General features: G+C 37.9%; 9 protein-coding genes across 17 annotated transcripts; 4 read left to right on the top strand and 5 right to left on the bottom strand.

Annotated features, from left to right (window-relative positions):
• On the top strand, nt 606-2,186 carry LOC104721203 (F-box protein At4g35733). The gene has a single exon (XM_010439132.1). The coding sequence runs from the start codon at nt 639-641 to the stop codon at nt 1,731-1,733; it is 1,095 nt and encodes a 364-aa protein (XP_010437434.1). The 5' UTR covers nt 606-638; the 3' UTR covers nt 1,734-2,186.
• On the top strand, nt 2,543-6,765 carry LOC104721202 (ATP-dependent DNA helicase Q-like 3). Of its 2 annotated transcripts, XM_010439129.2 has the most exons (19): nt 2,543-2,813; nt 2,922-3,029; nt 3,138-3,145; nt 3,242-3,325; nt 3,437-3,577; nt 3,678-3,712; nt 3,790-3,873; nt 3,956-4,044; nt 4,202-4,354; nt 4,435-4,531; nt 4,659-4,662; nt 4,747-4,896; nt 4,998-5,069; nt 5,147-5,212; nt 5,294-5,421; nt 5,501-5,595; nt 5,703-5,809; nt 5,904-6,013; nt 6,112-6,765. In XM_010439129.2, the coding sequence occupies exons 1-19, from the start codon at nt 2,663-2,665 to the stop codon at nt 6,548-6,550; spliced, it is 2,121 nt and encodes a 706-aa protein (XP_010437431.1). In that variant the 5' UTR covers nt 2,543-2,662; the 3' UTR covers nt 6,551-6,765. The 2 variants fall into 2 exon arrangements, with proteins under 2 accessions (XP_010437431.1, XP_010437432.1); XM_010439130.2 differs by lacking the exons at nt 2,543-2,813; nt 3,138-3,145 and having other exon boundaries at nt 2,957-3,029.
• Nucleotides 6,818-8,064, bottom strand: LOC104721201 (ganglioside-induced differentiation-associated protein 2). The gene is made up of 3 exons (XM_010439128.2): nt 7,808-8,064; nt 7,449-7,713; nt 6,818-7,348 (listed from the first exon to the last, which is right to left on the bottom strand). Exons 1-3 carry the CDS (start codon nt 7,932-7,934, stop codon nt 7,129-7,131), a joined length of 612 nt encoding a protein of 203 aa, XP_010437430.1. The 5' UTR covers nt 7,935-8,064; the 3' UTR covers nt 6,818-7,128.
• On the bottom strand, nt 8,499-11,205 carry LOC104721199 (thiol-disulfide oxidoreductase LTO1). 4 transcript variants are annotated; one of them, XM_019232656.1, is made up of 7 exons: nt 11,021-11,201; nt 10,671-10,938; nt 9,917-10,173; nt 9,705-9,817; nt 9,409-9,620; nt 9,171-9,310; nt 8,499-9,098 (listed from the first exon to the last, which is right to left on the bottom strand). In XM_019232656.1, the coding sequence occupies exons 1-7, from the start codon at nt 11,117-11,119 to the stop codon at nt 9,009-9,011; spliced, it is 1,179 nt and encodes a 392-aa protein (XP_019088201.1). In that variant the 5' UTR covers nt 11,120-11,201; the 3' UTR covers nt 8,499-9,008. The 4 variants fall into 4 exon arrangements, 3 of the variants coding, with proteins under 3 accessions (XP_019088201.1, XP_019088202.1, XP_010437428.1); XM_019232657.1 differs by having other exon boundaries at nt 9,409-9,554; nt 11,021-11,199; XM_010439126.2 differs by having other exon boundaries at nt 9,171-9,308; nt 9,602-9,620; nt 11,021-11,194.
• On the top strand, nt 11,525-12,634 carry LOC104721198 (rhodanese-like domain-containing protein 15, chloroplastic). Of its 2 annotated transcripts, none has more exons than XM_010439125.2 (5): nt 11,525-11,720; nt 11,823-12,019; nt 12,124-12,194; nt 12,292-12,349; nt 12,432-12,487. In XM_010439125.2, exons 1-5 carry the CDS (start codon nt 11,569-11,571, stop codon nt 12,485-12,487), a joined length of 534 nt encoding a protein of 177 aa, XP_010437427.1. In that variant the 5' UTR covers nt 11,525-11,568. The 2 variants fall into 2 exon arrangements, with proteins under 2 accessions (XP_010437427.1, XP_010437426.1); XM_010439124.2 differs by having other exon boundaries at nt 11,526-11,720; nt 12,292-12,345; nt 12,432-12,634.
• On the bottom strand, nt 12,642-16,979 carry LOC104721197 (serine/threonine-protein kinase STY17). The gene is made up of 16 exons (XM_010439123.2): nt 16,481-16,979; nt 16,187-16,301; nt 15,984-16,075; nt 15,769-15,885; nt 15,586-15,640; nt 15,205-15,315; nt 14,940-14,990; nt 14,568-14,740; nt 14,374-14,481; nt 14,190-14,263; nt 13,792-13,967; nt 13,545-13,640; nt 13,390-13,470; nt 13,233-13,286; nt 13,015-13,149; nt 12,642-12,918 (listed from the first exon to the last, which is right to left on the bottom strand). The coding sequence occupies exons 1-16, from the start codon at nt 16,684-16,686 to the stop codon at nt 12,847-12,849; spliced, it is 1,716 nt and encodes a 571-aa protein (XP_010437425.1). The 5' UTR covers nt 16,687-16,979; the 3' UTR covers nt 12,642-12,846.
• LOC109127649 lies at nt 18,691-19,227 on the top strand. The gene has a single exon (XM_019232748.1). The coding sequence runs from the start codon at nt 18,978-18,980 to the stop codon at nt 19,164-19,166; it is 189 nt and encodes a 62-aa protein (XP_019088293.1). The 5' UTR covers nt 18,691-18,977; the 3' UTR covers nt 19,167-19,227.
• Nucleotides 19,327-21,662, bottom strand: LOC104721195 (serine/arginine-rich splicing factor SR45a). 4 transcript variants are annotated; one of them, XM_010439120.2, is made up of 8 exons: nt 21,565-21,662; nt 21,449-21,468; nt 20,982-21,125; nt 20,841-20,864; nt 20,630-20,729; nt 20,361-20,510; nt 19,889-19,958; nt 19,327-19,776 (listed from the first exon to the last, which is right to left on the bottom strand). In XM_010439120.2, exons 1-8 carry the CDS (start codon nt 21,565-21,567, stop codon nt 19,580-19,582), a joined length of 708 nt encoding a protein of 235 aa, XP_010437422.1. In that variant the 5' UTR covers nt 21,568-21,662; the 3' UTR covers nt 19,327-19,579. The 4 variants fall into 4 exon arrangements, 2 of the variants coding, with proteins under 2 accessions (XP_010437422.1, XP_019088292.1); XR_756934.1 differs by having other exon boundaries at nt 19,697-19,776; nt 19,889-20,276; XR_756935.2 differs by lacking the exon at nt 19,327-19,776 and adding an exon at nt 20,063-20,276.
• LOC104721196 (phospholipase D delta) lies at nt 21,964-25,975 on the bottom strand. Its single transcript, XM_010439122.2, has 10 exons — nt 25,034-25,975; nt 24,780-24,896; nt 24,490-24,684; nt 24,094-24,399; nt 23,937-24,005; nt 23,653-23,800; nt 23,310-23,458; nt 23,045-23,194; nt 22,719-22,919; nt 21,964-22,474 (listed from the first exon to the last, which is right to left on the bottom strand). The coding sequence occupies exons 1-10, from the start codon at nt 25,973-25,975 to the stop codon at nt 22,178-22,180; spliced, it is 2,574 nt and encodes an 857-aa protein (XP_010437424.1). The 3' UTR covers nt 21,964-22,177.

Here is a 26,321-nt window from a genome sequence, read left to right as displayed (position 1 = left end):
TTGATGAACTGTAAGTAAAAGTCAAAAACACGTACAATAACAAATTAGCCCAAAAAATTTCATGTATCAAAATAAGTTAATAATTTTTTTGAAATAGCACTCTTCTTTTTCATGGTTGGACTTGGATGTATGATAAATTTAAAATAAAAATCATGATAGTTTAATACATTAATTATACATTGCATGAAATGATGAATAGAAAGATCTTTTATTTTATCTAATGTCATATATAATTTATTAATAAAAAATAGGTCAAACAGTGTATTCTGTATAGTAGGAAAAAAACTTTTCTTTAAGAAGCAAGCAAAAAAATATTGGCCTATTTTTGTCAACAATATTTAAAATTTTAATATTGGTCAAGTCAAAAAGTGAAAATTAATTGTAATAGGGAATCAAAATTAATTTCAGAAATAAAATAATCAACCCATTTAATGAAAATAGAAAATAAAAGTTAACAACTTCCATATATAAAAAAGGTAATATATATTTTCTGTTGACCAAAAAAGAGTGAAATATATTGTTACAAGTCAGATTTCGAATATATATATATATATATATATAAACATATCTACTCTTCGATTTGTCCATAGATTCTTCAGATGATTTCCAATGTTACGGTTTCAGCAAACCAAACAGAGATGAGTAAAGTCATCGAGTGGTCTGATTTACCCGGAGACCTCCTTGACTATATAGCCAACGGTCTCTTCTCCAAAGTCGAGCTTGTACGATTCCGTAGCATCTGCAAAACATGGCGTTCATCTGTGGTGACGAACGAAAAGCGTTTTCGCAACCACATAAATCGCAACCGTAGACGCCGTCTTTCGTCCTATGATTCTAGAAGGTGTCTGCTCTCTCCCGCAGCTCTCTGTCGTGTGATTCACTCGTCACGTCCGGAAAAAGGATGGCTTATCCTAACCCAAGGTATCTATGGTGTCTCCTCTAAATCGAAACTCCTTTCTCCCCTCTCTCGTAACTCCATCGTCGGCTCTTCTTCCGGCAAAACCCTCGACCTTTTGAAGTTCACGGTTTCAGAGATTCATCAATCCTATGACGTTGATCAATACGAGTATGATTGGTCTAGCGTTTCATCATATAAGTTCGCTAGAGTTGTTCTAGTAGGGGATCTGGTTTTTATAGTTAATTGCAACAAGCAAATCTGGTGGTGCAATAGTAGCGAAACTGATAAACCTTGGGCAAGAATCATGGATGAAGAAGTTAAAAACTTCTCGGATATACTACTTCACAAAGGTCATCTTTATGCCTTGGACTTAAACGGCGCAATTTGGTGGATTAGTTTATCTGAGCTCAACATATTTCAATACGGTCCATCGACTCCACTGGAATACTACGAGATTGATGATTGCAAAGACAAGAGGCTGGTGGTGTATTGTGGAGACCTTTGCATTGTTCATCGTTTCGGTAAGATATTTACCGTAAAGGGAGTTAAGGTAGAAAGGACCACTGGTTTTAAGGTTTATAAGATGGACGTGGAAAATATTAAATGGGTTGAGGTTAAGTCTTTGGGAGATAAAGCTATTGTGATGGCCACGGATAGCTGTTTCTCTCTCTTGGCTAGAGAGTATTATGGATGTTTGGAGAATTCCATCTATTTTATAGACAAGGTAGGGAAAAACGACGTTGAAGTGTTCAAGCTTGGTGATGGTAGTATTACTAAAATGGCTGATGATTCTTCTCAGAGTTGTTTTCAGATGCTTATTCCTTCTTTTGTTTGATAATATTTTTACTTATCAGTTTTTAATCCTTTGTCTTTGTCCATTAGAGTAAAAATTGTTTTTCAGATTCTGGTTTTGTTTGTCACTTTTTTTTTCTTACTTAACTTTTCTGAGTAAACAGAAAATCTGCAGAAGGACAAATCGGAATTTGCAGACTTTGAGACCATTTTTAGTGTTTATATTTTGGGGTGCACCGATTAGAGAATCCTTCAAGTTTCTTAGGAGGGTTTCGACTACTTGTTTATAATTAACAGTTCAAAACGATGTAACAAACAAGTGTCATGCATGTAACAAGTGCATCATGCACAATTCTGTTTCTTTTAGCAACGTAACTCTCATAGTCTCCGTCTTGCTATCGATGGGACTATAAGGAATCGCCTGTTGTCCTTTCCGACGCCACCAAATCTGCTTTCTCCGTCTCTTCATCAGTGTCATGTTCATGTGGTGGTATTGGGTAAATTGTTTTCGTAATCAGTAGAAAAGGTTGTAGACGCACTTGTAGTCTACTGGAATAAAATCTTCACATTATACTAAATCATATTTGAATTTGGATTGTGACTAATACTGGTACAAACTAGACTATATGTTACGCCATTATTAACCAAACACATTATCGATTGCCATTTAGTAAAACCGGAATCACGATTGCACAACAAACAAATGGTTTGGGGAGGATTGATTTTATTGCTGACCGGGCAACTAAATTATGGTTTAAGTTGAGATTATTTGGTTTGGTTTGGTTATCGTCCAATTCAGGTGCGCGGTTTGAAAACGACGTCGTGTTTTATATTTAACCAATCGCCCTTCTTCACTTTCCGCAGCGTCTTGAGGAAGCGTCGAAATTTTTTTCCCAGAATCGACGAATCAAAACCATCACAAGCACTCGAATTATCGTCTCCAGATATTTGTTGAAGAGAGTGATTATTGATATGAAGAAATCGCCGTTGCCGGTGCAGAATGTGCAGCGCTCCGATAAGAATGTAGCCGGGAAAGAAGCATTGGTTAAGCTTTTGAGATGGCATTTTGGTCACGCAGATTTCAGAGGGAAGCAATTGGAGGCTATTCAAGCTGTTGTATCTGGTAAGTGCTATATAACAACACACACATGACTTTTTTTTTTCTCGCTTTTACTCTTGAATGATTCGTTTGAAATTATTTCGCTACTGTATTGTCATTGTTAACAATCAGGAAGAGATTGCTTTTGTTTGATGCCGACGGGAGGAGGGAAATCGATTTGTTATCAGATACCTGCATTAGCTAAACCTGGAATCGTCCTTGTTGTTTCTCCTTTGATTGGTAATTTTTTATTTTATTTTTTTTCTGATTCATGAATTGAGAATCTGTGTGTGTTTTGATTGGTGCCTCTAACTATGTGTTTTGTTTCTCTTGTGTTTACCTTCTCAGCTTTGATGGTATGTGGCATTGTTCCTTTTTTTTTTTAATTTGTGTTCTATCTTTCATGTTAATGGATTTTGAAGGACCATTCTTTGTTTATGTTTTGCTAAAAGGAAAATCAAGTAATGGCGCTCAAGGAGAAAGGTATTGCTGCTGAGTATCTCTCTTCCACCCAAGCTACACTTGTTAGGAACAAGGTGATTTGACTATTGTGTGTTTCTTCGTCTGTGTATAACTGTGTATATAGATGGAACTTAATTCTAAGCTTTTGTTTATTCTTGGATGTGATTCTTGATTTTGGTTTTTAGATACATGAAGACCTTGATTCTGGAAAACCCTCAGTAAGATTGCTCTATGTTACTCCAGAATTGATCGCGACGAAAGGATTTATGTTGAAGCTGAGAAAACTCCATTCTAGGGGTTTACTAAATCTTATAGCTATAGACGAGGTAAGGAACTTGGAATGCCTATACAAGAGTAACAGGCAAGATTAACGTGTTGAACTTGAATGTCGGTTTTAATTTTCTCGAGTGTTTATTTATATCTCAGGCACATTGCATCTCATCATGGGGCCACGACTTCAGGTTTATTATTGGTGATTGTGTAAGCATTCTTGTCCGTGGCCTCTAACTATAGTCTAACTTGTTTTGTCATATTACAGACTTAGTTATCGTCAACTTTCAACCTTGAGAGATTCTTTGGCAGATGTTCCAGTGTTGGCCCTAACTGCTACTGCTGCTCCTAAGTGATTTTCTTTTCCAATGTAATATAATAAGAACATGTTTGTTGATTGTAGATCTGTTCTCAACAGCAATTTTTTTTGCTAGGGTACAAAAGGATGTTATCGACTCCTTGAGTTTGCGGAATCCTTTGGTCCTCAAGTCTTCTTTCAATCGCCCAAATGTCTTCTATGAAGGTGTCCCTTTGAGCTATTAATTTATGTATGCTATTTTCTCTATGTAAATTGTTATGAGGTATTCCCAATATTGTTTTGTTTGAGAACCTTTAATTGCTATACACTGGCTTTTCAAGAAATGCTTTTCTATCATCTAAACAAATTTTTGTTAGTGCAGTTCGGTATAAAGATCTTATAGATAATGCATATACTGATCTGGGCAACTTGCTCAAGTCTTGTGGAAGTATTTGTGCAATTATATATTGCCTTGAGCGTACGACTTGTGATGACTTGTCTGTTCATCTCGCCAGTATTGGGATCTCTTCTGCTGGTAAAGAAACCGTCTCATCTACCTTTATGCTTCAATATGGAGCCACAAGCGCTGACATTTTCTTATCTATATGTTTGCAGCCTATCATGCAGGACTCAATAGCAAACTGAGGAGTACTGTTTTAGATGATTGGCTGTCCTCAAAGAAGCAAGTTTTTGTTGCCACAGTGGCTTTCGGGTATGAATTACTCCTGTGAACTACCTTGCATTTGAGTCCTGGGTTTGTTGTGATCATCTTATTTGCGTCTTATTATGTTTGGGAGCTCTTGGGGCGCATGGTAAACGCTCTATTGGTTTTTCTACAGAATGGTAAACGAAGATTCTTTCTCATGTTGCTTCTCTCATTTTTTACTTCTTATGTACTGTAGCATGATCAGACTACTGACTTTCTAGGGTATAGATAAGAAGGACGTCAGAATGGTTTGTCATTTTAACATTCCAAAATCAATGGAATCTTTCTATCAAGAGTCTGGTAGAGCAGGTCGGGATCAATTACCCTCAAGAAGTGTACTATATTATGGTGTAGATGACAGAAAGAAAATGGTAATATCAATCTGCTTATGACTGTTTTTGGCTTCACAATTTTCATTCCATGACTCTTTTTTTGTAAGTTTTTTTTAACATAGTTTACCAATCTTTGCTAGGAATTTCTGCTGCGGAATTCGGAGAACAAAAAATCCCAATCCTCTAAGAAGCCTACATCTGACTTTGAACAGGTTAATGATTTCTTGGTTCTTTCAGCTTCTGTGTATTTCAGTTGAAACTTATTCTTATTCATGCTGCATGTATTTAGATTGTGAAATACTGCGAAGGTTCTGGATGCCGAAGAAAAAAGATTCTAGAGAGCTTTGGTGAAGAGGTATGACTTGTATTTTACTGATTCAATCAAATCCTTTAACGGTCTATTAAGGTAAGCTGCTAATTTTCTTGTTGCAAGCAGTTTCCTGCGCAGCAATGCAAAAAAACGTGTGATGCATGTAAGCATCCAAATCAAGTTGCTCATTCCTTGGAGGAGCTCATGAACACTGCCTCTCGAAGACACAGTTCTTCTCGAATTTTCATCACCAGGTTTTGCCTTTAACTGCATCTTATATGCGCAGCAATGTATACAAAGTCTAACTGAACTCTGTGCCCTTTCTTTTGCAAGCTCGAACAAAATGACCAATGAGGGACATTACTCTGAGTTTTGGAATCGTAATGAAGATGGAAGCAATTCCGATGAGGAAATTTCAGATTCAGATGGTAACTCACTTACTTGATATATAAGCGCATGCATATCCAAATCTTTTCGATTAAACTTCTTGTAGCTTTTAAATGTCTAACTCACATGTTGATTCATCTACATCCAGATGCCAAGAGCCTAGCAGGACCTAAACTATCGAAAAAATTGGGACTAGACGAGAAACTGGTTTTACTAGAGCAAGCTGAGGAAAAGTACTACGAAAGGAACAAACAGGTTTGGTAACAATTTCACTTAATCTTCTTTAGAAACAGAAGTTGAGATCATTCTTCCAGTTTAACTTAGCCAAGCCTATTGGTACCGTTTGCAGGTCAAAAAGTCGGAGAAGAACGCAATATCTGAAGTACTAAGGGAATCCAGCAAGCAGAGACTCTTGGATGAGTTGACACGAGTACTTCAGCAGCTCGCCAGTGTTAAGGAGTAAAAATCTCTCGAATCTTCTCAAGTGTTTTTAGTTTAAGAAGCTTATGGGTCAGTCTCTTATCTCATTAATTGGAACCACGATATTAATTTTGCAGGATTGATTCCCAGAAAGCATGCGAGTTTCTTGAAAACGAATGCTATAGAAAATATAGCAAAGCAGGGAAATCGTTTTACTACTCGCAGATAGCTAGTACTGTTAGATGGTTAGGAACCGCAAGCAGAGATGACCTAATGACCCGACTTAGCTCAGTGGTCAGTTCAGGTGGAGGAGAACCAATAAAAGAGCCGTTACTGGTAGAACATTCTGAAAACGTAGAGGAAGAAGACGATGGCAAGATTAACACTACCGAGTCACATGATGAAATGACGCAAGAGCTAGTGGTGAGTCCAAGCCGTTCGCCTATAAAGCTTCCACATGTTCCGTCATTCTCAGAGTTCGTCAACAGGAGAAAAATTAAGCTAAACACATCGGCAGATAAATCTTCTGAAGGTTTTGATGACAACAAACCGGCAAAGATAATGAAGCTTCAGTAAAAAAAAAATAGTAGCTAAACCCCTCAGGATATCTGTTCACTAGCCAACAACGGTTTTTCATTTTTCATTTTGTAGTTTAGCTTTTAGCATTGGCCCCAATGTCCCTTAAAGTCGTAACATATACAATAATTGGTGTTCTACCCGATTTGTGACAAGTATTTCATTCGCATTATTAAACTTGACATTTGCTGTGTAAATAAATTGGCTATTTTTCTTTTCCTCTCTCTTTTAACATTTAACAGAAGGACGACGTACTACACACGCATATGACATCCCAATATACATTAGCATATATAAATAAATAACTCTCAAGTGACAACCACCACCACCTAAAGAAAAAGATCTACAAATTTAAGATTAAAAAAGAGCTTAATTCAGACAAAAAGAAAAAAACTCTAAAGATTCTCCACTCTTTCNCAAACGCCAACTGCTTTCTTTTGTTTTTCCGTAAAAAACGCTCACTAATTTCAAAAAAAGCACAACTATTTTATATATATTTAATCGTATATTATTATTATATTTATAAGATACGATCCGAGATCTAGTGGATATTTTTTTCTTTCCAAAAGCCTTTAAGGCTATGAGATACACCTCATGGAGAAACTAGAGACTGATGAATCAACGGCGGCTCCAACGAAAACCCTAGCGTGATCACTCTCTTGACCGTAATCCATCATCGGACGGTACTCTAAATCATCATCGTGATCATAGACAAACTCCGGCATCTCAATCTCGTTCCTCCTCACATGTTCCCACAGATAATCAACTCTGCTTATGTACCTCAGCTTCCCGTACAACCTACCGTAGACAACAACAACCACCACACCAGTTAATCAAACGACTCCAATAGTTAAAAAAAAAACACGGCGGTTAGTTTATAATAATAATATTAACTCACCCGCCGGAGAACAGGAATCGGCCACAAGTAGCGAGGAAGAGACGTGATTGAAGACCAGGATGAAGGAAGTAAACCTCCTGGAGATTGTCTCTGACGTTAACTGGAATCGCGTCGTAGATCGCTCTAAGAGCTGAGATTCCTGGGAAATTCTCGCTCCTCTGTACTCCGGTGTGAACGTAAAGCACGGCGAATGGTTTTCTTCCTAATCGAGGAAAGATCTTCTCCTCTAGATACTTCTTTAACACATCAAGTGATAGAAATCGAGCTGATTTGAGAGAAGAAAAGAAAAACTCGAATTAGAAGATTTCAAATAGAGAAAACAAAAAAAGAAACAGATCCGATTAGTTCTGAGTGAGCACCTGGAAAGAACTTTCCGATGATACGAAGGATCTTACGGCCACGTTTGTCTCTGCCATGGATCTTAAAGATCTCAAGCTTTTCGATCAGCTGATCTTGTTCGATCTCTGAAATCTGAGAACTACTCATCGCTTCTCTCTCTCTGTATCTTTCTTTCGTCGGTAAAAATCACAGATGAACAAGAAATGAGGCGAGTGAAGAAGAAGGTGATGATCAGTTTTAAAAAGGGGGAAGAATAAAAAAAAAAAAATAGTGAATTAAATTGGAGGGTTAATGTGAGAAACGACGGGGATTTTTCGAATATTCTATAGCATCTTCCTTTTTATCATCATCAATCGCACCTCTTTGTGGGTCCTACACTTCACGGTTATTACCATTTGTGCCCTCTCTTTTGATCTTTCTTCGTTGAGCAAAACTAATCTGGTCCCTTCGTTTTTTTTGCCCCTGCATCATCTAACGGCTACTGCTTTTTTGTTTACTCTTTTCCCGCGCGCGCTCTTTAGCGTTACGTCTCTCATCAGTCCTCCTCACATGATTCATCATGTTATTGGATAAGATAAGCGTTATTTTGGCTCATCTGTGATTACTGATATATTCAGCAACCCTAAATCAAATCATTGCTTATCTCCTTACCTTATACTAATAAATAATAAATATCTCGATGATCTTATCTATCCTATGGAACCTTAGAAAAAGAAAACTTTAATCTACTTGATATCAAACGGATAATAACGCCGAAATTTGTGGATCATTACAATATTACAAAAACAAAAAAGAACAAGGAGGCACATGCAAGGAAACTATTCAGAATGGGCACCAAATCTTGGAACTCAAAAACATAATTTTTTTCTAGTATTCCCATATAATATACAAACATCTACGCGTACTCCATAAGTAATATACGAATACATGTGTGACTCTTACATAAACCGAACTTCTAGGTATTAGACACACATAAGATATCACTACCAGATGACTGCAGTGATGCTCTGGAACCTAGGAATGTTTGGGACCTATCATCTATATCTGGTCACATAGTGATCACTGGAGAAGGGTAAGAGATATATCATGAAGCCTTAACCTCCTATGGCAATAACAATGACTTAAATCACTTGCTTTTGCATAGAACCACCCTAAAGCTATCATTATCAAGCACACAACATTCACGGATTCACCTAATTCTCTTCTTCTACAATACAACATTTACTGTAGTTGACTGGCCTCATTTGCCGGATCAAGGCTGAATCCAGACATCTCTGCTAGTTGAGCGAGTTCTATTTCTCCGCTTAAGACCTAAAGAATAAAAGTGGTAATATAGAAATGTCATCTGATGAAATGTACTAAGGATTCAGAGGATTTACTTACCTGATCATTTATTATCCATGTTGGAAATCCTTCGATCCCTGCATCTGCACATGCCTTGAGTATCTTAGTTCCTTTCTTGTATCCATCCGGAAAACATTCCACGTAATTCAGTTGTTTTGCCGCTTCTTTTCCAAACATCTATAAATGGATATATAAGTGACATGAACATAATTATATAAATGCATGTAACTGAATTATACTGATTCCTTGCAAACGCATAATTATAAATGAACTAGCTCTTTTTGCTCTAAGCAGTGAGAACACCAGAATGCCCCATACATTCTGGCTCCAATGGTGTTTAGATGTTTCGCTAAAGCAATAGCATAAGGGCTCGATGATGAAGTGATCTCTGTTCTAAAATATGGCAGTTCAATGTCACCAGAACTGGAAGCAGTGAAACAAAAAAAACTATCCACGTCAAAAGATATCACCTGATAAGACCATTCATCTCTGCAAAACAATTTCTTCACAACTTGTTACAAAGGACTAAAATTGCCATCAGATTTCCGATAGAAAACTATGAACTTAGATTACCGTGACGGGATTGGTTGAGCAGTACTGTACGAAGCAGTCAAGGAGGCAACTACTATGATTGCCAAGCATATTTGCAATCCTACAACTTGCTTTATCTCTTGCAACTTCACATCCTACCACATACATGGAGAACATAAACATAATCCAACCTTTAGAAGTTATTTTGAGTTAAAATACAATAAATCTGTAAAGAAACAGAAATAAAAGGATACCTTTAAAGAGAGGAAAAATAGACTGAATGATATGAAAGCAGACACTAGACAATACAGGCATGAAGATCCTGAGAGTTTTGTACTAAGGATATACAGAAAATATGCACTAGCAGATGCCATTGCGGTCGTTATCCCAAATAACGCAAAACGCCCATTGGTCTTACTAATTCCAAAAGGTAGATTCTCTTCCCCAAGCTCTGCACTTAGAGCGGTTACCAAGCCATACATAACAAATCCAATCACTGGGAGAGGAACACCTGACAAAATGTAAAATGATTGTCACTGAGTTCAGCTTCCAAACACATCATACCTCCAAGACAATGAGGGTCAATAATGCCGGAGCAGAGGACAAAGAAGAAAAACTAATCACTACATACTACACAAGTGGAGTGAAGTATGCTATTCAACTTCAACAGTTCTATGTATGCTAAAGTACTGAAGCCATATATATATATATATATATGGCCTTAAGCACAGATTCACAGAGATAGTCACATGCGAGTGTTTAATCATGCCTACAATATGAGTGGAAAAAACTTCACCAGCACCTAACAATTAGCCAATTAATCAAGAGAGGTCTTCATAAATACAAATTTAAAACCAAGCTGCATTCAATTTTCCAGGTTTTTAGTCAATTACTGAAACTATAGATTCAGGACTGAATAAATTCATACAATCTCGAAAGTCTATTGCAAAATCCAAACGATAACTACGTAAATCAAACGCTGCAGTCATAAAAGCGTTATGGAAATACCGAAAACAGCAGCGTAATCGCTGTTCAGGACATCACCGCAAGTGCCACCACCAATAGGGCAAAACGCAACAGAGCCAGTGACCTTGAGGTAAGTCAAATACGCTGTATTTAACATGCCAATACCGCCAAGTACGGTGTACCAATTGTATGTCGAACTGTTAGCCGTAGATACTTCACTCGTGGACAGAGACGGCGCCGAATCCTCACCATTTTCCGGCTCAGATGAAGAACATTTTATCGGAATCGCCGGAAATCTCCGGCTAGAGACCTATTTAAGAACATCTGACTTCAACTGACCGATCACTTTATCCACTCAACCATCACACAAGAAACAGATGACTAGAACTTACCTCAAGCCGTCTCGGATAAGGAGTTAACGACGGAGGAGGAAACTCACAGAAGGCAAAACGGAACTGGCAAGACGACACAGAGACAAACCTCGCCATCATCGTCGTCGTCAAACAATCGCAACTATTCCACCATTGTTAACTTCTTCCCTCAGCTTTTCACTATCTCAGCCACTTGTTTCACTAGTGGGCCTAAGAGGCCCAAATATAATCTATTTGTTACCATAATAAGCCCCTTAATATTGGGCCTTTTGGTCGTCTTATCTTATCCTAGTCAGCAAGTTATCCTCTCCAACACGACTCACGAGGCACCGAGTTGGACTTATCATCATCATCTACGCATGGCTTACATTACATTTTTGGAATCGACCGACTTTGCTACATAATTGAATTTATCCGTAAAATGATAGAGACTCGAACTCGAAGATCGGACATAAAACTTGCTGACGCGACACGACACCAATACCTTGGTGTCTGTATATATATAAACGCAAGAAAAGAAGTATCTTAAGTAGACTCGAAGCATCTAAGAGAAAAGAAGAAAAAAAAAAATGGAAACTACGGCTTTAAACACAACCGCACGAATTGGAAACTGGTCATTGGCTATTTCTCCACCTCTACAAACATGTGGATCGTTCAACTGGCAGTTACCAACACGAAAAAGTGTTATTGTAGCAAATCTTCAAAACTCAAACTTCCGATGGTGAGCAACGATCGGAATCTCTCTCTTTCTTTCTCTCTCAGGTTTGGATTATGAGTTATCACTAAATATCTATATTAGTACTGACTTAGTTCTTTGTTGAAGGAGGAAAGCAACGACAACAAACAGAGGAAATGTTGCAGCAGAGGCAGCTAGAGTTCCTACATCAGTACCGGTAAGAGTGGCGCGTGAGTTAGCTCTAGCAGGTTACAAGTATCTCGACGTGAGGACACCAGACGAATTCAGTATCGGACATCCGACTAGAGCGATCAACGTACCTTACATGTACAGAGTTGGATCAGGTTATTTTTTACTCATCACCGACCTTTACATTCATCTGTTCAAGAAACAGAGGAACAGTTGAAATGGAAAACTTAAAACTAACCAAAAGCCAAAACCGCCGCAGGATTGGTCAAGAACCCGAGTTTTCTAAGACAGGTCTCGTCCCACTTCAGGAAACACGACGAAATCATCATCGTAAGTTTCCGTTTTAGCAAACCATGATGAGAACAATCTCTTTTTTTTGAACATCATCTTTGAGGATCGGAGCATAATAACTGAACTACAATTGTAGGGTTGTGAGAGCGGAGAAAGGTCTATCGTGGCTTCAACTGATCTTCTCACTGCTGTAAGTGTGATTCACTTCTATTTAAGTAGCTTAGTGATAGAACTAGTTACAACAGTTTCCTGATTTAGAACAAACGATTTTTACAGGGATTCACGGCGGTCACAGACATTGCTGGGGGATACGTCGCTTGGACAGAGAATGAACTCCCAGTAGAAGAGTGAAAACACACATGACATGACCAAACCACCTCATGTAATTATCAATAATTTATGTAGATGTTCTCAACCCAAGTGGTTCTGTAATGACATCGTTTATGACCAAATTAATAATAGTACTTGCTTCGTAAGAATGGCTTCAAAAGAATGGTTTAAACTTTATTGACTTGCAATGCAACTGAAAACTCTGCAGTGATCATTGTATCAAAAGGAAATTGCTTTAGAAAAAATAATACATGGACAAAAAGAGTGAGGCTCTAAGAGGACTGTACAAAAGGAAAACGAGAAAGTGAGTAGAGCTCTATCAAACCGATCAAACCACAGTTTCAGGGCACTCGAGAAAGTGTTAACGATGGCCTTTTCTTAGGCCTGAAAAGTAACCACCATGTTTATCCTTTTGGCGCTCATCTTCTCCAACCTGGTGGTTTCACAACATATTAGTATTGCTCAGAATAGCGTTGGACCGTTGGTATAGGTATAACTGGTCAGAGAGATACAATGATATAGCAATTACCTCGTGGACTAGTATGTTAAGCAATCCTATGATTTCTGCAAAATCTGGTCTTTGAGCTGGGTCTTGCTGCCAACATTTCTCAAGAAGTTCAGTCAGTTTTGGGTGTGTTTGCTTTGGAATTTTTGGTCGAAGTCCCTGTAAAATAATAAAAGCCATTGTGTTAAAGCCTCTCAACAAAGCACGAGAAATATAACTGTAAAGCCCTATAAACATGATACCTTTTGGACAACGCCAACAGCAGCTTGCAGTGGAGTCAAGTAAGAATATGGCAACTGTTTTCATTCATTATATATCAGAAAGAAAAAAATGGTGTTAAGCATAACGAGTTTAGCAACTTTCTACCAAAATATAAAGAGAAAAATTTAAGAAACTTACTTCGCCTGTCAAAAGTTCCCACAGCACAATCGCGTAGCTAAAAACATCTGCCCTGTGATCATAAGGTTTGTGCTCAATGACCTGAGTTCACAAAGTCTAGTGTCAAAAGCATGGAAAGCCAAAAAAAAAAAAAACAGCACAAAGAAGTATAATACCTCTGGTGCCATCCATCGGTATGTCCCTGTTTCAGCTGTCATGACCCCTGACTCAGTCTGCACTCTGGCAACCCCGAAATCGGCAACCTTGACAACCTGTTTCAATATTATGTAGAATCTAAAGACATGTACCTCTGTTCTGTTGAAATGAAAATAAGTTTGTGGAGAGGGAAGGTGGAAAAGCTACATAAACTGTGACCAAATTAAAGTTGAAGGACTAGATCAGTGGCCAAAGATTGTGGCTTACTTCATGTTCGTCCATAAGAAGATTAGCAGTCTTAAGGTCTCTATGAATGATATTGTTCTGATGAAGATAGTTCATTCCTTTGGCCACGTCAAGTGCCACTTTAAGCAAAGATTGAATTTTAAAAACGCCTTTGTGTTTGTGAAGAAAATCATAGAGGCTCCCCCGAGTCATGAACTCTTGTACAGAAAGCATTAAATCAGCTGACCATGAATGCATATAAAATCCAAAACTAGCAAATGAAATGTTAGGGTATTATATAGTATATACTAAACAAGAACCTATAGAAACCTCAATGTCCTGCTGAAACAACTTTCTCAACATGCATGAAGATACACAACCAAGAGAAAAAAAACAATCTAGATGGAACCAGTCTCCTATTCAACACACAGAAATCTTACCCGTCACAATGCAGAGGTTTGGTGATCGTGTACATGCACCGATAAACTGGACAACATTTTTATGCCGGACTTTCCTACAAATAGGAAATTCAGTAAGAGCCGTCCTCTACTGAGAAAATTAGTGCATGTCTCTGAATTTCAACTTTGTTTAATGGACGTTAGTTGTACAAAAATGAGGGCACACCTCATTATATACACTTCCTGAGAAAACTCTCGTAGCATTTCTGCATTTACACGCTCAGGCTTGAGAATTTTGATAGCTACCTCCTGACTACAATAGGTTCCTTTAAATCTGCACAGCCATCAAGAATATATATCTGTTAACTTCCTAACATTGTTTTAAAAAAAAGAAGAGAACTTTGGAATATGAAAACTCACAGTTCCCCATATGATCCACATGCCACTTTTTTTTCAATCCTGAGTTGTTTCATGTCAATTTCCCACTCATCAGTTCCATCAGTAGGTATTTCAACACAAGCAGGTAGCAGCTCGTTGGTTGATTTGTCATGCTCAAAGAAAGTAATAGACTTCTGTTTTGAACATGGTTGATCCTGCAGAGCAGCCAGTGTGGAATATGGAGACATGACAACTATCAAAATTGATTCAAACCATAGCAACAATACATCAGTACAGCGTCAGATTCGGTTTTGGAGCGAGCTAATGTTTTATAGCATTAGTTGCATTTTCAGAAATGAAATTGAGAATGAGGCATGGACATGAAGCTTATGACAAGAAAACTATAAGAGATACCTTAAGCTTCCTTATCTCCTTCCCCAGTGCATCTTTTAAACCTTCTGTTTCCTGTATTTCCAAAGTGCATAAAGCAACCAGCTTAGTGATGACAGGGACATAAAGCCATCTACTACTTAATACATCAGTCAAAAGTCAAGTACCTAATACATAAGTGATTCATTCAAGGTTCAATATCTCTCAAAGTCAATTACCAAGTACATCAGTGACAAGTAACATGATGGTTCTGAAAGATGTGATCCATACAGAAAAAATGATATTATACCTCCTGGGGCCAACCATCAACAACGAATACATCCAGAGAGAAACCATCAGCGGTAGAGAAAGCATGAGCCTCTTGAATATTCAAACCAAGTTCACCAAGCATAGAAGTTAGCTGCAACAAGAGACCGTTTCTCGCTCAGATATTAGCTTAATGGAATAAACAACCACCCATTCTCCTCTACATGAATGTATCTAATTGATACTTAGAAGTGCATTTAACCAGTAGAACCAAAATGCACAGATTTGTATTTTGGGAATCATAAACATCACTCTACTCAACAAAGGAGAAATTTACAGAAATTGTTAAGGAACAACCAAGTCACATGTTTTCCATAATCAGAGCTGACATAAAACAAATGGAATAAACAATGTATCAACCAACCTGACTAAGGAGTTTCGGCTTGTCTATTGTTGAAAAGGTGATTTCGTGCATCGGTCTATAAGATAGGAAACAAAGCATAATGTCACCACATATGATAGGACGATTCCAAGCTACAGAGTATATCTCTGTAATTATATATGCAGACAAGACTAGAGGAATACAATATAACAGAAGAATATTCACCGAGAATTAGGCAAGTGTGCATTGACAGCACTATCATCATCTTCAGCATGATCTTTGTATGCTTGTGTAAGAGCCTCAAAATTAGGAGAAGAACCAAAAGTTGGAGGTGCAAGAACCCTTTTTTTTTTAACATGAATCAATAAACATAATACAAAATGTCAGCGAAAACGTCTAAAGATCAGCCAAAATATCTATAGAACTGCATATATCCCTACCTGCTCGAGTTATAGGAGCTTTGAGCATCTTCCTTAACAGCAGGGTCTGAAGAATCAGCGTCACCTGAATTTCCATTCAACGTGGGAGAAACCTGTAAGGAAGGAAACACAAGGAGGACTAGTCAAGTCAGTAAGAGTATCTCATGCAGCTAATTCGAACAAAGATTTCAGAATCAAACACGAATCAAGCACTTTAATCACACCTGAACACAACGAACTTCAAAAACAGGTCTAGTAGCAGGATCTTCAGCTAACTTCAGTAATCTCTGATGAGTAAGAACATCTTCTGCCCTCTCAACATTTACATCAAGAGCATATCTTTAAGACCAAAAAAAAAAGTAAACTTGCATCATCATCATCAGTAATAACTAAACGAGAAAATGTGAAAACTAAGAGCAAACCTACAAAAACACGTGGTAATAAAACATGCGAGATTTAACAAGTTTCCTTCAGACAAGAAAATGACAAAAAAAAAAATCCATGTTATTTAAGAATACCGAGCAGGGAGACGATTGAAGTGAAGCCAGAGCTGATCATCAAAACCAGGGAAATTAGCTTCTTCGTAATTGAATTCTTGAATACGCTGAAGAACCTCACCGTAGACCTCGAGTTTCATACGATGCTGTCTAGGGTTTTCTTTAGAAACAGAAGCAACGACGGCTCTGCTTCCGCAACTTTCCTCTGTCTCCTCTTTGATCGCCATCGGGATTAACAGAATCCACGAACGAATGAACGAACGGGTGGATCAAGAAATTGAAAGACACAAAAAAAAAAACACAGCTACAGTAAAAAAAAAAAAAAACAGAAACAGTAGGATTGATCTCTTTCTTCGATCCAAAAGCCACACAACAAAAAAAGGAGATTGATCCAAGATTCAAGAGTAAAAAGAGTTTAAAAAAAAAAAGGATGAGAGAAGAGAGAGAGAGTGAGAGATGGGTTTGATGAAAAAGCCAGGGAGGACCATGAACGTTTCGTTGTGTAACACGTAGGAGCTTGTCCACGTCATCATCGTGTTGAGTTGGGTGGGTCTATATATGAGCTCACGGGGGAAATACATCTTTTTATCTCTAAATGGATAATGGATATTGTTTGCTTTTTTATTTGCTATGAGATATATAATTTGTAATGTATGGTAGTGAGCTCATCTTTTATGTTGAAAACGAGATGGTGGATCATGGATCGGTGATGGATGCCATTATATATATATTTTTTTTCCTTTTTGCTATTTTGTGTGATACAAATTTGATGATGTGTCTTTTTTTTTCACGATTTGTTATATGACTTTTTTTTTGCATTAAGTGGTAAACTAAAAGTGGTCGTGTATACATCTTGGTTGCAACACCGGAGTTGTGACTTCTTCTTTTTCTCCTATATAACAAAGTTTTTTTACCCCAAAACCAAAAGTATTATGTTGCCAAAAAAAAAGATCTTAATATGAGGGCCTAATTATAAGCACAGGCCTTCCAATTTTCAATCTTAACGCTACAGAACATATCTAGTAAGCCCGTGTGGCCCAGCTTCTAAATTAATCAGCGAGAGATATGCAACATCTTTACCAAAAGTAAAATTAAGTGGCAACAATCGCAAACTTTAGACAAAAATGATACGAGGAGGAATCCTATAACGCTAATGGATCATACCATATAAGGGGTTCGGTAATTAAAATCGTAGAAAGTGGATTATACTACATATATATAAATAAATTCATTAAGAAATTTACCAACAAAAATATTTTAAAATTTGATAATCTTTCTCTTTTTTTTTTTTTTTGTCTGGAAAAAAAGAAGGAAACAAGAAAGAGGGGAATATTAACACAGCTGTGCGTGCTGACGTGGCAAAAACCAATCAAAGAAGTCCAATGATTGGTCAGTCAGTGCTTCTCCTTCCTTCTTTCCTCCGGGGCTCCAGATCCTTTAATATTCCCTTCCACCACTTCTTCTTCATGCTGACGTTTTGCTTTTGCGTCTCTTCTTTATAAAACAAACTAACAAATCAATATATAAGTATATACTAACAAACAATTTATAATCTATTAATGACAGTCCTATAGTATTAGAATAGCTCAATCAAACAATTATTTCATGAATTTCAATTAATACTTCAGAGAGGTTGACCCAGCTTAATTAATTAACATCACCTCCGAAACATAACCTCAAAAATTCCAAAAACTTCAAACCCATAATATTTCATTACATACACCTTGTCTTAACAAACAATCTATATTATCTTAAATTTTAATCAAATCAGCGTAATAAATAAAGTTAATGACCACAAGATGCGGTTAAGGTAAGGTCTATTACACGAAGGATATAATAAAACCAATCAGAGGAGGCCATGTGTAGGAAAAGAGATAGCCAGTCGTGTACACGCTAAAACCACCTGAGACGCGTTTTCAAGGTTGGTTTAGCAAATCCCCAAGTTACTAACAAGTAGAAAACATATGTCATAGACATTACATGATATACCCATTTGGTGGTCTCCGTGCATATTATATCTGAATTAGCCGCGTAAACACGATAACATCAAAATATAGAAGAGATAAATTAATATTATCATACGAGACTTTTGTACCTGCATCTTTTATGGTAGAGACATAATTAAAGACAATTATTCCACTAATAAACGATTTAAGTAACAACTATAAAAGCGTAATGTGGTATTGTTTAATCGCGAAAGTACACAAGCAAAATGAACTATTATATTTTCTTGAAGAATACGTAAATTATAAAAGAAAAAAAAAGAGGTTAATGATGTTGAACGTCATCGCATCATCATTGCTCCACCACTCCTCTATTTATAGTCTTTTTTTTCTTCGTTTTATTTTCTTTTCATCTACACTCTTGTCTTTTCACATTTGGTCCCTTATATGATATTGCTTCGTCTTCTTCTTCCATTTTTCTTCTATAGCGAATAATCGTCTATCCAAAGAACAGAAACAGAGCAATCTATAACGAAAAAAGTGTGAAGAAACCAAGTGAAGAGAAGAGAACAGTTATGGGACAATGCTCATCGACGACCAGGATGAGAAGAAAGAGGAAAAGAGGAGAAGAAGAAGCTTGCAGAGAATCAATGGAGAGGGCTAGAGGATGTTTAGCTATGGTGAAGGAGAGGCGTTCTAGGTTTTATATCGCCCGAAGATGTATTCATATGTTGCTTTGTTGGCACAAATACGCCAATTCTTGATGAGGTTTGTATTACTAGTATTTCGATAAGTTAAGCACGTATATACGATTATTTTTTCAAAGCTTTGTTTTAGGGGCTTCTTTTTTAGTTTCACAGTTTCAAGCTTATTAATTTGGTATCGCTCCACCTTTTTGTTTTAAATAAATACTTGCCAACCATCTCAAAGATTCTCATCACAAAAGATATCCTGATTCACACAAAAAAAAGTAGTGTCGCGACATAACAGAGAAGCTATTACAGTTTTGTAGTTTTCACTTCACTGCGTTCTAGCAGAATAAAACGCAACAACAGACAAGAAATGAAACCCAAAGAGTTGCCTGACAGAATCTTTATGCTATTTTAAGGATGATCAATTACACAACCTAAATCAACAGATAAGTTGTTGAGTTCCTCTGTCAAGAGGATGAAACAGGTTATCTCGAGCCACGGGATTCATACCTTTTCTCTGACCTTCTTTCTGGCCTTCTCTCTGGGCTTCTTCCATAAGGAGAGTAAGACCGGTCTCTTCTAGACCTTTCATCACGGGGTGAATAGTCGCGTCTTGGTGTCCTACGGTCTCTATAATCATCACGGTCATAGTGCCTCCCTCGACTGCTATGGCCTTCTCGGTCTTGTTTTGCACAACATTAGAAGATGACAGAACAGTTAGCAATCTTTTTATTTGTTGACACTTGACACACTCGACAATTATTGACAGAGGCTTCACAAATGTGTTCACTTACCGCTGTCTCTGGAGCTTTTCAAGCCAAGATAGTGGCCTGGGGTGGGAGTTCTCGGGCGCTTTCTCCGGGACTGAAGACAATACAAAGTACATAAACTTCATGTAACAAGTTAAACAAAAGCCACACAGTAGATTCAAGGAAACAAGATGCATCCTAGTCTGGAGAACACTTGACTAATAGTTGTTGATACTTGATAATGTCCTTTGATTAGTTGAGAGTTGAGAGTTGAGAGTAGAGGCAATATAGTTGCATATGATTAGTTGGGTCAGAACATTTGGAAAAGCTGTTTAAGCTGGCGATTCGATTGATCAAGCTGTGTTTCACTTAATGATGTTGAGCAAGCATGAGTACTCTTATCATCTCTGATTGTTGCTTGACGCAATATTTTCTGAATGGTCAGAAAACCTCCAAGTCAACAAAAAACGATATCAAACTAATCATATCGCCACCAAAATAAGCATGAAAATGTTACCCTTTCGACAGTAATGTATCGGCCTTCTAGTACAGACTGGTTGAGATATTTGATGCAGCGCTCAGCATCTTTAAGGCTATCCATTGTAACAAAGGCAAAACCACGAGACACACGGGTACGCGGCTCCATCACAAGAAAACAAGACGCAACCTATGGAAATGAAACTAGTCAACTACATATTAAGGATTGTCTGCTCAAAAATGCAGAGACAAGAACTAATATTTAAACTAGCAACATGACTAAGGAGAATCAGCTTAAGATGTTATCACCTTCCCTTCCTTGGAGAAATGTGATTCAAGATCCTTGTCAGTGACTCGTGTAGATAGACCAGTCACATAGAGAGTTGTACCAGGGTTTTCAACTTCACTTCTGTCAACCAAGATTCATTCAAATAACGGAAAACTAAACATTAGAAACTACTACTCCAATAACAGAAAACAAGACATTCCAACAACTCAGAAGGAGAAAGCTAGAGCTAACCTTCCACGGCTTCTTGACCTTGACCTATAAAGTGTAGTTGATGAACAAAGATTAGCACGCAATATTCTTCAAAATATGTTCAGTGACTGACATACCCAAAACAAAAAAAAGCCCTCAACAACTTGATGCAAAATAACTAACCTTCCACGGCTTCTTAACGGAGATATGGGTCTAGGCAAAGATCTTGACCTAGACCTGGACCTAAGCCTGGACCTGGATCTAGATCTTGACCTGGATCTGGCTCGTCCTTTCCGGGGTGAAGGAGATCGTGAATCCCTACTATCCCTGATACAAAAAAATCAAGGCCACGATTACAAACTGTATTACAAAAGAAAAAAGTGGTTTATCCGAGGCATACTTCAAAAACACCATCTAACTTGAGCTCAATAAGCTAAAATATCCAATTAAATTAGCGTTTGCAACAACCCAAAATCAACAAAAATTATAACTAGATAGAAAAGTACTCCAATACTAGATCTTAAACAAGTTCCCAAATTCATCCGTCAGATTCACAGAGCTTACGCAACTGTAATGCAATTCAATAAAAACTAAAAGAGATAAAAGCTTTGAAAAAATGCGAAGCAATAGAAAGAAAATTGAAATCTAACCTTCTTCGAGGAGAATCCGCCTGCAAGAAAACCCAAGTAAAATATCTCAGCAATTTCCTCTGAAATATAAAACGCAAATCAAAGAAGAAGGTAGAGATTTAGTCGTAGAAGCTCACCATTGCGAAAGAAACAGAGGTCGCGATCGAGACGGAGAGAGTTAGGGTTTAGTTTTAAGCCGAGAGAGCGTGAAATCACTTCTTCGTTTCCCCCTTGTCTACAGATGAATTTTTTTTATTCTTTAAATCTTATATTAAAACGAGTAGTAATTCCATGTGGCAAGACTCACCTTTTCTTATGGTGTGCACATTCTTCAACTCGTCGTTATCAATCCGGATTTTAATTTCCGGTCTGCCTCGTTCTTTCCAACCCGGTTCGGTTCGATTTTCATTTTTTTTTCCGGGTATTAACTTCAATTACACAGAATCAAAGTATGGACCTGTCTATGCATCTTCGGTTTGGTCCGGTTCGAACATTTACGCTCACAATCATTAATCAAATTAAAAAACCCAGAAAAAAATAGAATATCCTCATATAATTTCGCCTCATCATCACTCACTATACATTTTGCACCCAAGCAAATAAAATACTTGACGACAATCACAAAAGAATGTATCAAAAGAAACAACACAGTTAAATGTACAACTCAAACAACACATTCTCAGCTATATATTCAGGATCAAAAGAAACCCCAAAAAATGCTGAAACTCATATTTAACATTAACATTAACATTACGTGGTTAAAGTGTCAGGAAGAGCCATGGAATGAGCTCCGATGATCTTACCACCAACATCTGGGAAACTCTCGTAATCAGGAAGAGGGCTCACTTTACCATCAACGTCTACTTGTAGAGGATACTTTATTAAGTGACCTTGTAGCTCTGCGAATTCCGTATCTATGAATTTTTTCCAGTTTCCTTCAGAGATTTCGTTCACGTTCTTCACACATTCCAGATCCGATGGCTTTACAAACTCATCTCCAGTCTTTCCTAAATGCTCTGCCCATAGTGACATTCTGTATCCATACACCTGTGTATATGATAAGAGATATCAGTAAACCTCTTTATTTGTTATACTTTCACCAAATTTCATACTGATTCAAGAATCTAGAGCAGAACACACAGTTTCTCAACCTAACTTTTCAATTCTCCATCGTTTCCAAATCAATGATTCACAAATTTTAAACTTTTTTCATAAGAATAAAGATTCTAATAGACACCACTTTTGAGAATTCGGTCATGGTACAGGTGATAATGTTAGGAGGAAGACAAACCTGGCCACGTGGGTGCTTTCCCTTGTGATTCCATGTATAATGAGGTTGATATGCGCCCATGGCTATTTCGGTATCTTTCGTGCCAGCCATAGATCTTTGGTTGATATTTGCAGATCCCATGAGTACATACTCATCATCTACTATCATCCCCTTTGCGTGCACGTAAATCATAAAACGCTGGAACTTATAAGAATCAGACACCTGAAATATGCAGTTAAAAAGATCATAAGGAATTTGATTACAACTGAAAAGTATATGTATGATTTCTCTATCACTAAGCTAGAGTTTTTGTGAATGCAGCAGTTCTTAGTTTTTGAAGCTTATACCGTATTGCCATTGGTGGCTGGCATATTATCTGGAAGTTTCTCTCGTTTACCAAGGCAATAAAAGTTAAGGTAATCGAGAGGATGAGCATCTGATTGCACCGCTTTCAGTTCTTTTGCTATAACATCATACATCATCTGCATAGTTTGGCTCTGCAAAATGAAAAGAACAAAGGATGTTTAGCAGAAATGTTTGTTTCACTTTAAAAATAAGGGAATAATCTATTTTGGTATCGGGACTGATCTTAAACTCAGCTAAAAATGTTACCTGCCAGTATAGAATTTCTTGCACAGGGCCAGACTTTGGGTCGCCTTCAGGCCACAATGGTATGACGACATACACAGCAAATCTTTCTTTAGCTCTGATTTTACTAACAATCTTTAGTGCCAACTCCATAGGAATAAGATTATCAGCTCCTGCTCATTCAAGACAAACCCAGAATCAGAAAATCCACAAATGAACAGGTGGAGAATACCTTCCAGATAACAGTCAGGTGAATTATAAGCATACAAAACTAGTAACTAAGAACAATACTAGACTTTACACAGTCTATGCAATGTGAGCATTTTATTTCCTGGTCTAAGAACTGTACTCAAAGATCAAAACGTACCTGCATCTTTATAGGAAGGCCAAGCATAAGAAGAGCCCAGGAAATACTGATTCTCGATATATATGAAATGCTGTGCAGATCTGATTGTCTGGATATATGCCGTCTGGATGCTTTTATCTACAACAAGACGCTTGGCACATTCCAGATGCTGCAATAAATAAATAATTTTGAAGACTTAGTAGTGCAATTTATAAAATGTGGGGATTGTAAACAGAAATTCCATTGAGTAGCTGTTGCTTGTCAAGGACAACTACTAGGAATAGCAAATAAGTTAATCTACCAACCTGAACCTCAGCCTCATCTTCATATTTTGGAAATCCTTTCACAGATCCTGAATCAATAGAACGGAACACCTGAAAGCCAAAGAAACCACATGGTTACATAAAATCAACAAAAAAATATTACTTGAAAAAATATTGTTTGGAAGGAATCTGGAAGGACCTGACAATGCCAGTTCTCAGGATCATCTTCTTTAGAAACCCAAACACATGGCTCGTCCTCTGGAACAATTGAAGTACCATCCTTGAGAAACTTAAACACTGGACTTAAAATCCATGATATACGTCCTATCCGGATCAAAGCATCATCCTGCCAGTGAGTTTTCCCCTTCAAACGTAAGCTAAACTCCTTCCAACGTGTTGCCTTTCTCCATCGCTGCTCAAAGTTCATGAGAACATCATATGCCGCAGGCCCATCTATCCTACAGTGCAAATCGTGCCAAGGTTGTCTTGGAGCCTTAGTACCAGCCTGAGGAAGTAGAAACACAATAAGAATCGGGAATATATAAGAAACTAGGATTCTAGCTTGAAAATAACCAGTAAATAACCATACACTCACCGGAAATGTAGGATTGTGAAAATCATCCTTGAACACAGTGTCAAGATCGTTGAGTATCCTATGTTCAGGTGTGTCATAGCGGCCATCACAAAGATCAAGACCTCCAATAAAAGCTGTGACCTTACGATTATTACCAACAGCCTGAGTGTCTACAAGAACGCACTTTTGATGGTGCGTGAAGAGAGTACCAACAACCTGGGAAATAAACAAAGAACTAAAACCTTAAGAGAGAGTGAAACAAAGAATCTTCCATGGAAAAGAACATATACTTTAAAGAGCTAGGGACTTACCTGTTGTTTGAACAACCCAAGCTTACTGCTAGCATATCGAGGTGACAATACACATATAACAGAAGAATGCTTGAAGAACTTCCTAGTCTCCTCATCATGTGTCCCCATAACTCCAGGCTGCAAAATGAAAAGCCAAACAACAACATCTTAATATCGAAAAATACCAAATACTCTGTCAAACCATAAATTAGCCTCATCAGAAACCCCAATTCTAAAGCTCAAAATCAGCAAAACTAATCACAAGTAACACTAACCGTGCTTATCCCGAATTTATCATGAGAAGTCTTATCGTCCCAAACAAGCAGCAAAACTCGAACACCTTCCTCGGATTTGTATTTAAGCAATTCACCAAGCGTCAAATCGCCACCTCTTGGTAATTTCCTAGTAGGTTCCCTAACAAGCTTAATCTTATGGAAGACAGACCAACCAACAATGTAAATCATATGGTGAGCCTCAGAAACAGCATAACAAATATCTTCCCAGCATTTCCCATGCTGATAAACTTTGCCGTTATCCAGCCCAATCTCCGGCAACATTCCGTCCATAACATGAGCATCCTGGTAAAGCCTGACCTGACTTCCTTTCCTCACAGGGAAATAAGTCCGTTTGACACCTTTGCGCTCCGGATCTCCGGCGATTCCAATTCGGTAATTATGGATCTGGTCGAACGGAGTGAATTTCATATCGATGTACAGAGCGGTTTCTTTCTTAGGCGGTTTTCCCGAGGCGCCGAGCACAGGGAACCAACCGGATATGCGTTCACCCGATGCGATGTCTCGAACCGGGATCTTAGCCGTGCCAATGATTTGCGCACCGAAAACGTCGTCGTCCTTGACCTGGAACTCGAGATGAGACAAGGGATGCGCAATGGAGATTTTGAAATTCTCGTTCCAAGTAGGATCTTGCGAGTTTTTCAAAACGCGTGTCCGAGCTAGAGTCGACTGCGGGACGACGACGGTGACGTACGGATCGCTGGTGATAACCTTACGGTGGCTACGGATGTTTTTATCGCCGGGTTCGCCTCTATCTCTAGGATCGTCATCGGTGGCTGGTGTAGTACAGGCGTTGCAAGAAGTGAAGCAACGACGCATATGTTCTGAGAACATATCCATGTTTGGTAACCTCCTCGCTTGAACAATTTTCAAATCGAGGTCACCGTGTAGAAGCATCGTAGGTTCCGGTGATTTCGCCGCCATGGCTACAAGTGGATTGAAACGAAGAAGAAGAAGCTAACAAAAACCGAAAACCCTAACGAACAGGGCTCGGTTGTTGTTGCTGCTGCAGAAACCAAAGATGAATTTGAATAGTTTTTTTTTTTTTGGGTTAAATGGATTGATTGAGAAAAGTTATTTTTAGAAAATAAGATTATTTATTATATTTAGGTGAAATGATTTGAGAGAGAAAGACAAAAGAAGGAAGAAGAAGACGGGACACGTGGCGACACGACGTGATGAAGTTGTTGGACTCACTGACGACATGATTCCGTGTAGATCTGAATTCTGAAGAGAGTAGTAGTTAGTTGCACACGTTCTTCGTTTTTTT

The sequence above is a fragment of the Camelina sativa genome, chromosome 11, assembly GCF_000633955.1.
Source record: "Camelina sativa cultivar DH55 chromosome 11, Cs, whole genome shotgun sequence".
Classification (NCBI taxonomy): domain Eukaryota; kingdom Viridiplantae; phylum Streptophyta; class Magnoliopsida; order Brassicales; family Brassicaceae; genus Camelina; species Camelina sativa.
This window is presented reverse-complemented; position numbering and strand designations above follow the sequence as displayed.